Below are 9807 nucleotides of genomic sequence, written 5' to 3'. Positions count from 1 at the left end.
AAATTCATATTTTCCTGACTTTCTTTTCTCTTTTTACCCACATTTAAAGAAATTTGCCAGATGGAGGAAATGAATTTCTATCCAATGCAGTCATTTCAATGTTTTTCTTAATCATGCATAACATTTGTTCCAAATATATAATTCTTAAATATTCCGATCCAACAATTCATTTCTCCATGTATGTATGCATCCCTAAGCACAGCTCTTCCTTACACAACTGCCCGTAATCTTGTACCTTGTACCCGAGCCAATGTTTCGCCCTATTTACTTTGGAATTCTTCGTCTACCTTCTTGACAAAAATGCACTTTTACCATTTTATCCTCGACAATCCATACAAGATTTTCTTCAACAGGCAAACATGATCTTTCTTTTCTTCAATTTCAGATCTCTGAGGATGCTTTATACAAATTTGTTTTTGAAGTTCACCATATAAAAAATATATCATAACATTAAGCTATTCTAATTCCAAATCATCCATGACAACTAAGTAAGCAAAATGCGAATATAGCTATGCTTAAGAATAAATGAAAACACATTATCAGAAGCAACACATTTTTTTTATAGGTTTATTAGAATCAACACATTGAACTTGACTACAGTGCTTTGCAAATACCATGTATTAAGTAAAAGAAATGGTTAAAATATTTATCCGTAAAATCTTTAGAGAAGATTAGCATTTCATATTGAACTGCGAATTCAAAATTTCAATCATTTGGACATTAGACTGTCTAAGAATTAGAAGGTCTTTCATGTGAGCTCAAACCTAGTGAACAATAAGTGAATTTACTCAATTTATCGAGCTTGTACGTGTATTTGTCCAATTTGTACAAAAATAATTTATGTTTATACAAATGTCTATACAATACAGTAAAATCACTATAAATTAATATGTGATAAATTAAGAATCTCTATTAAATAATAATTTTTTTGATGCTAACTTGGGATAACGAGTTAAATTAATAATTTCAATAAAATAATAAGAGAATTTTTTTTTGAAAACCTTACATAACCATTTGGTCTGATTCATATGATAAATTAATAATTTACTAAAATTATATATTATGTTTTCCTAAAATATGAGTCTATTTGCTTTTTTTTCTTGAAATTTAAATCAACTTATGCATTTGATCAATCATGGTTGATTTACAAACACCTTTTGGATGGAAAGCTATATTTTAACAATGTAATATGTAAGACAACTTTGTGTTTGTTTATAATAAAGAGACTTCCTTGTCATTTATATACATAATTCTGTTAACTTGAGTCATTGTATGCAGTTTAATAAAATGGAAGTGAACATCTATCATTTAGTAATCCTGAATCTTTTTTTTTATCACTTGATGATAGAAATATTATATTAGTAATGTATGTACATTGAAGACATTAAAAGAATTAAATAATACTTGCAAAATCAAGTGGATATGGATTGATTTATGCTCATTAGCCTTTTAACCTACTTTTATTAATAGTATAATTTATATTTTTTAATAAAATAAAATAATGCTTTAGTTGATTAAATGAGTTTTCTTTGAATTGTAAGCACACTTGATGAATTAATAAATTATTAATTTATTAACTACTTAATATCACTTTAAATTAATAGAATTTGTATGGTTCCAAGATTATTAATTTTTAGAGGTTTTACTGTATAAAAGTCAGAGGAGGGGGATTAGTCTAAACATTTGTTGTCACTTTATAAACTTTTATTTTTAACCCTTATAAAAACTATTTTTACTTTAACTACTTAAATACAAGTTGTCAAGATAACTATTCATAAACATGTTTTACTTTAACTTTTTATTTTTTAACATAACCAACCCTATGGATTACAACTACCAATGGAAAAACCATGACATTAAAATTCTTTTGAAAAAGATTAAAGTTTGATTTAACAATAAGAAAAGTTTATACAAAATTTATTCACCATAGATATTATGCATATATTTATTGCACACTCGAGTGTGCATTTAGCACTAGTTGAAATAGTTTACCGGCACCCTGGGCATGCTACGAAGAGCAATAGTTACAATTACAAATGCAACTTTACAAAAGATTGCGGTACAAAATTGGCCCAAATTTTAAAATTCCATACACATATTCCGCTAACCTCCTCTGGGAAATTGCACATTACCCAAAAAATTCGTACAATCACCCCTCTAAAACTCTCAAGAGGGGGCCGCCACAATCGCATCAAACAAATATTTTTGCTCTGCCGCGCGAATTCAGACGCAGAGAATGCTTCCAAGGGACTCGGGGCACGGACGGTTGCAGGTGCAACCGTCCCTGCCAATTGTAGTCATTATCAACTGGCCGTAACTTTCTTTGTACATCGTGTAACTTTTTTTTCACACGATGTATTTTCACAACAGATAGTGGTGGGCCCCACACTTGACGCGAAAATCGAGTTACATGGTGTAATCTCAGCCGCACAAAATTGTGAGGGCCAATCTTGGCCCTTAACCGTGCAGGGACGGTCATACTGATGACCGTCCCTGCCCCAAATCCGCTTCCAAGCTGTGCTGTCCAACTGCACGTTCCTACGGTAGGAACTTCCGTAGGTTCCTACCCTAGATGAATCCATGTACTCCGACATAGGCTACGTTGGTTGAGGTTTCGGGTTTCTAACAATATTACCTAGCACCTCTGAAGTATTAAAAACATCAATTACCTCCTTTTTTTTCAGACTTTTGTAACATTATCAAATTCAAAATATAATACTACAAATAGGGATGTATAGAAAATTTCATGCCAAAGTTGCCCTTTTATTATGTTTCCTTGATTGTCATAACAAACCAATTTGAAATCTCTTAGTATTTGAAAATTTACCAATTTACTTCTTTAATGGAAAATTATAAGTTTTTATTGGGGTTGGCAGAACCTTTAACAAACTTTAGTTCATAATTTGGACAAAAGATATTAAAAACTTATAGCTTATGAATAATTTAGAAAACATGTAAAAATTGTCCGTTATACTATATAAATGAAATAACTTTTTCTTTTGCAGCTTGAGAGCATTTCGAATTGATTTTTTTAGTCATCTCAAATAAGTTATAAATGCAATTTTAAATACATTTCCTTTATTTAATTTCCAAGCCATCGATATGCATAAAAAAATGAAAATTCTAAATAATTTATAAAATGTCTTGCATTTTGCAAGCCTATCCTTTCCTGCCCATAAAGCATGCATAACTTTTTTGTTTTTGGTCAACTAAATGGAAAATATCTTTATTGCCTAACATTGATTTAGATGTTGGTCAAAGAGAAAAGAAAAAGATATGTTTGGATGACTTCATTTGCTTGAATTCTACAATTTTTCAGTTCAATTTGGTGATTTCTTTGATTGCGTTTTACATGATTCAATTTGCTTTTTCAAAAGGATTTTCTGCTCTTAGTTTGTCCATCCAAGCAATTTAAAAGTTAGTATGTGTCTGTTTGTATGTATTGAAATATGTCAGTGTGTGTTTTAGTATGTATGTGACTGTGAAAATGATGTGTTTCCATTCATGGAGCTTAAGAAGTGAGTATTTATATGTATGGAAGTATTTTAGTATATATATTTATGTATATGAAATCATGTACATGTGTTAACAAATCATTTTGTATACATAAATGTGCGTAATAGAGTATTATGCATCAAAATAGAGTAGTATGCATCAAAATATATGAAATGATATATTGAATCATGGATTTGAGTTAGTCCAATATAATCCAATCCAACATCAATTCAATATTTACTTAGACGAGTTAGATATAATCGATTTAAATAAAAACCTAACACCAACCCACCGAGAACCCATCAAACCCGTCCACTTACCAACTAGAGAGCACAGTGACAACATTAAAAGTCGTAAGTGAACTACATTCTAGTGATGCCATTATTCTAAAGTAACTAATATAGCTCTTCCATTGAGGACTTGGGAACATGTCTATGTCTGGAGCAAAGCTGTCACTAAAATTTGTTTGTGGTCATCACTAATATTTATTGATTGTTGACAACTTTTGTGGCCGCTGCATGGGTTTTTGTTTAGTAACTTCATGTTGTCAATGGAGGAATCCTCCTTGTCCCGCATGAAACACTCACCCTGCTAGAATTAATCAATTACATAAAAAAAAAAAAATGAAAAGAAAACAGCAAAACTTGCCAATTAATAACCAAAGACGTCCATTACATTAAAAAAATTGCCAAAATATCATATTTAAGTTCTACATCACCCTACAAATACTTTTATTAGTATGTAGCCTAAATTTCACATATAAGTTCCAGAACAAATGTCAACTGCCGAAACACTTTCTAAGCAATAGATAGCTTCATCTCCCTTGTTCTTCAGTCAAGTAGTAATTGCTACTGCTTATCTCTCAAAAAATTTGCATAAACAACATGTATCTGCAGTAAAGTAGTACAATAATTAGTAGGTGACTAGCAAAATTGGAAGAGGGGGTTGGGGGGTTTTTTTTTTGTTTGGGGGGGGGGGGGAAGAGAACTTGAGGATTTGCCAAATAAACCCACTCATTCTTTTAAGATATTCATCTGGACAAGTCATTAGTATCTAGAACTAGATAGACAAAATAGAATCAGAACGAAAGCTTAATAAGCCCATTGAAGGCAAGTCTGGATGGTCAAAGGCAGCTGTCTCAGCTGTATAATTTCTTATGTTGACTTTCCAAGCAAGCAGGCACCTAGTATAAAATTAGTCAGTTCTGATGAAGGCAACGCAGGATTGTTTAACATAAGTCTCTTAAACTGGTATCCTACACTTATCCAAGTGATTTAGGTGGATCAAGTTCAATTTTATGTCATACCAGATAGCAAAGATAAGTAAGTTTACAACTTTGTTGGAGGTAAATCGTAAACAAGGGTATGAAGTTTTTGGCCTTGAAATCAAATATCCTTTGTTTCAATGTTTCAAGAAAGTCTGTTCCAGGTCAGGCTGCCAACTATAGTCTGGCAGCAAGAGGGTAGCCAAGGATTCTGTTGCAGCAGCCAGCAGAGACATAGAACAGCCTCAAAAACAACTGCTAAATGAACAATAGAGATAACAAGCATCAGGTAAATTCTTAACTAGACATATGAAGGTCTGATATTACAAGTTAATTGACCAAGGACAGATGCAATGAAAATGCTCTTTCTAAACAGTAGCAGCCATTATATATATGATAAATGTTTGAAACATGGTGATTCTTTACAATCTCACACATGATTGCTAATTGCAAGAATGTGTCATTGACATCTAGCACAGAGACTCTCCAACCAGAGAAATTATTAGGTTAAGGTGGCGTTTGTCAGATTACAAGGGAACACATGACTCAAATTAGGCTGAATAAAGACAGAAATTCTATTCAAGCATGTTGCAATCAGATCCAGATACCAATAAAAGGAGAACAGATATGAAAATCTTAACTATTAAATCAGATTAACCATTGTATGACAGTTTTCTGGATGATTCACAAAGTGCAAAATTCTAGTAAAGTGCATGCTTGATTACCAGAGAGAGAGAGAGAGAAAGTTACCCAAAAAATGAAAAGTGCAGCTTGATTGGAAGATCGACAATATCCTAATAGGAATCCTGAGCCTATATCGAGAGCTTCAATTGCTGAAAATGACAATAACTCCATCAATTCCAGGAGAAATAAGTAATTTTGTAATATATACGACTCTGTTTCGCACTACTTTGGTTTATATGCATCTATAGAACATGCCAACTCTGGCCAGAAAATAAGTTCTATCTTTAGTTCAAATTACCATGTTCGACTTCTCTAATCACAAAAAAAATTTTCATCTAAATTCTGAACCAAAGAAATTTAAAAATTGATGAAATCTTGTTACAAAACGATACCAAGTAGAGCATTCAACTCATGAAAAGTAGATAATCATCCTGCTCATTCTACAACCCTCTAAATTGTAACTTAAGAAAACTGCAATTTAGCCACAGAAATCATGTTACGTGTATTTAAACAAAAATTTTCAAAAGAAGAAAAAGAAAAGTCAAGATAGTCATGAAGGCTTGTGAACATCAGGGGCCTCAGTAATGAATTTGAGCAAGTCCTTTGCCATCCTACAAATTCTGCCAACAATAAAATAATATGATTTCAGATGTTCTACCTCACCTGATGATAAAGAACCAAAAAACTATAACTACTAAAGGAAACCTAAGCGTCTTTGACTAAATGCTAATCTAATTGATGCAGTCATAATTTTGCTCCAAACTTGTAATGGTTAACACTGAATGACTGAAAATAACATAAGCTACCGAATAATATCAGACTAATCACAATTAAAAACAATAGGACAGTAGTTCTTAATTTGATATGACAACTTTCCGAATACTTCAGCATGAATTGGGTGGCTCATGTTAAATGTTCTAATTACATCTCTTTTCCTTTCTAGTTTCCTGAAGCCAATCTAGAAGATCCAATATACAACAAACTTCTAAGCTTTTGACTCAAACAAATAATCTGTTGACTGCATCCCCTATTAAAATGTTTGTACAAAAATTAGATAATCCATTAATTTAGATCCCACCAAACCTAACACTATCAGTCTTCATGCTACACAAATTTAACTAAGCACATCCAATTAACAAAAGAATAAACAATGAAAAAAATGTAAAACTACAAAGTGCAATTCTAATTATGCCATTACTAACCTTTTTTTTCAAATGAATCCCAATATACCATATCTCATCTGGTTCACCCTAGTCTATAAATATCATTTTTCCTTTGCGAGACACCAAAATTAAAAGAAGAAATAAAAACAAAAAAAAAATCCTTGGCAGGCCCAAATTTTCTGTATCGTACTGTACACTATTGCATTTACATTGCTTAGAATTCTAAAATATTAATTGGGTAAATTACCTGTAATGTATAGGTAGTAAATTTCAACTTGAGGCACAATCCTGAAGATAAGCATGAGATTGATCCAAATACCGATCCCATAGAGACCTATACTTGCTAATACCCAACTTTAGCCATGGCTTCATGTTGCCATTGAAATGAATTACAGCTGCACTCTCTATCAGCCTGTTATCAATATTCAGGTCATATCCCAATCCTAACACATGCCATCTTCTATCAAGTGGCTCTGTTAATCCATAGAAAGATAGGAGGCCAGGAGGAAGAGTGCCAAGCTTCCATAGAGTCCTATCGGTATTTTGATCCTGCCAGTAATGATATCTTGCTGTAACATTTGCTTTTCTCCAGGCAATCAAATCAAAGACATTCATACCAAATGCCCATCCACAGGCCTGGGGATCAAACTTGGAACTGATAAGAGGGTTTGAAAAATTGAGATATTTGTAATAACGGTGAAAGGCTTCAAGACAAGTTTCAACTGCTCCATTTACATTTCCATGTAAATCCAAAGAAAACAGAGGAGTCAAATCTTTCTGAACTACTACATCATCGTCGAGAAAAACTACCTTCTCCAACTGCGGATAAATCTCTGGGATGTAAAACCGAAGGTGATTCAACAGTGATACATACTTTGGATTTCGAAACTTTGGCTCAATATTGCTATCCTCAGACCCTTCAAAGTAGTACTTTCGAGAATCTTTTTCTAGTAGGTTCTTTATGACGGGAGAATATGATGCATTAAACCAAGTGAAGTCTTCGATAGTTTGCACTTCTATTGTAGCACCTTTGAACTCATTGCTTAGGAACCAAGCTTGCATTACCCCATAATGTATACCATTTGTTACGATGTGGAAAACCAGCTGTGTTGGGTGATCAGCATTACAGATAGTAGAGTTGACAACGACCATTACTGCAAGTAGGTTATCCGAGAATATGCAAAAGTGGTACAGATTGTTGTCCACTAGTCGGGGAGAATTCCTCTTCTCATCTGCAAGCTCCTGTAACGACTTGTCCTTAAGCCAATCCAGCATGAGTTTGATGTCCAGACAGTGTAAGCTCTTTGGCAGCGATTCCGCAGCAAGTTGACCAAACACTGTACTCTGAGCAGATGCCGCATTTGCTCGCTCTTCAAGCGCCTGAATGTGAGACTTCATTGTCATCATTGTGGTTGCAATATCATAATGGGCATCCTGAGCCTTGAAAATCAAAGATGATAAGCTTTTAATTATTGGTTCCGCTTCATCTAATGAAATAGGTTCGTCCTGCATGGCAGCCTTTGAAAGTAAAAATTGGCAACTTCTAATTTTTGAACTAAGCTCCCAAGCAAGATGAAGGTTATTATGCTCCTTTGCTATAATAACATAAGCCTTGGCAAGTGTCATTTGCTCTGCTAATTGTCTGGCATATGATCTAGCACTTAAAATTTCCTCTGTAAGATTTAAGCTGTTATGAGCAACATGCCCTTTTCCAATCTTTCTCTCCAATAAGGGCTGCTGCTCGGCATGATCCTCATGCTGATAGTTATGATGAAAAACAAACAAAACAAAGCCTGCAATCATAAATGTCCCAAGAAGCACCCAGATCCAACTAGAAAACTTCCTTCTCACCGGGCGCCGATAATCGGCCGCCCGCCGCCGCATCTTTTGCCGCCGAAATCTTCCACAATTCACTAACTAATAAAGAGTTCAAGACAGCCAGCTGCCATCGGCTCAGATCAAATCCAAGCCAATAATGAAGTTCAGAAAGTCGGAGTCTTTGACCTGAAAATTCAATAATTCAAGTCAAGACTCAAGAACAATCCATTCCATTCACTGCTTTAAATACACAAACAAAGAAACTTCTTTGTTGCACATCAATAATCCACCACTACAATCATTTGCACCAGCAAGTTCGCAGCCATAATCCATAATTCCACACTCATCAAATTCTAAATTATTCAAAAATACCAGGTTTAGAAATGTTGCAATTCAACTTAGACCGCAACATGAAAACAAAGAAATCGGATACAAATTACTCTAATGACAGATTTGAAAAGCTCTGGAGCTTACCCACTCTCGCCGCTGTCGCGACTAATGCCAAATCACTTGTACCGGGGGCAGAGCTAGCTTGCATTCTTTCTAGCTACTTTCATCTCTTCTCTGACCAATCCAACTGAGCACTCTCTACTCCAGAAACTCAGATTCAACCCTACAATTAAAATCCCCAAATTGAACAAATTAAAATTAGGTTTCCACATTGACAAAATCTAATATGAAAGAAAGCAAACACATATAATTATACACTTTAATATCTGGAATTTGATGAGTAATGATGAACAGCAATCGTGCTCCTCCCGATTGACTCCAAGTTCCACTTCGATAATAATGCCGGAAGCAACGGCTACAAATTTGGTCGAAGAATCAGGAGAATTTCCGATGAAAAAAAATTGAGGGGGGTGAGTAGGGGGAAGAAATTTGTTTGTCGGCTGAGAAGGTGGGAACTTGGCCTTCGATCAAATGGAGAATGAAAAAAAATTTAATTTCAAATTTCCATTTTCGGTGTGCTTAAATGACTATAATGGCCCGGCACTATGCTTTGAAGTAAAAAGATATCTCATATCTGTAGTGAATGACACAACAATTGGTTCCATTTGGATTCTCTGATTTTGGAGATGTTTTTCAAAAATTTCACTGTAGCAGTTTTTGAAAAACTAGTATTGTCGTTTGGATTGTTGCTTTTGAAAAACTCCGATTGGATTAGCTGTTTTTTTTTGGGTTGTTTTTCAAAAACAGCACTGTAGCATTTCGCTTTTGAAATACAAGTCCGTTTGGATTAGTTGTTTTTGGGGTTGTTTTTCAAAAACTATATAAAAAACTTTTACTGTAGATTTTTTGGATTATTTTTAGAGGTATTTTTAAAACATATTTTTGAGTATTTTTATAATTTATAATTTTTATATTTATATACATTTATGTATT

At 33.8% G+C, this 9807-nt stretch overlaps 1 protein-coding gene across 4 annotated transcripts; it reads right to left on the bottom strand.

The window, feature by feature from the left end:
* Window positions 1–3827: 3827 nt before the first annotated feature.
* On the bottom strand, window positions 3828–9366 carry LOC113767328 (probable galacturonosyltransferase 11). Of its 4 annotated transcripts, none has more exons than XR_003468003.1 (5): window positions 9131–9365; window positions 8899–9037; window positions 6854–8610; window positions 5510–5592; window positions 3828–4083 (listed from the first exon to the last, which is right to left on the bottom strand). XR_003468003.1 is itself a non-coding variant. In XM_027311381.1 (4 exons), exon 3 carries the CDS (start codon window positions 8488–8490, stop codon window positions 6877–6879), a length of 1614 nt encoding a protein of 537 aa, XP_027167182.1. In that variant the 5' UTR covers window positions 8491–8610; window positions 8899–9037; window positions 9131–9366; the 3' UTR covers window positions 5609–6063; window positions 6854–6876. The 4 variants fall into 4 exon arrangements, 1 of the variants encoding a protein (XP_027167182.1); XR_003468002.1 differs by lacking the exon at window positions 3828–4083 and adding an exon at window positions 4117–4385; XR_003468004.1 differs by lacking the exon at window positions 3828–4083 and adding an exon at window positions 4512–5014.
* Window positions 9367–9807: the final 441 nt, after the last annotated feature.

The sequence above is a fragment of the Coffea eugenioides genome, chromosome 4 (assembly GCF_003713205.1).
Source record: "Coffea eugenioides isolate CCC68of chromosome 4, Ceug_1.0, whole genome shotgun sequence".
NCBI classification, from domain to species: Eukaryota; Viridiplantae; Streptophyta; class Magnoliopsida; order Gentianales; family Rubiaceae; genus Coffea; species Coffea eugenioides.
The sequence above is the reverse complement of the archived record's forward strand: the minus strand, read 5'-3'. Positions and strand labels throughout refer to the sequence as shown.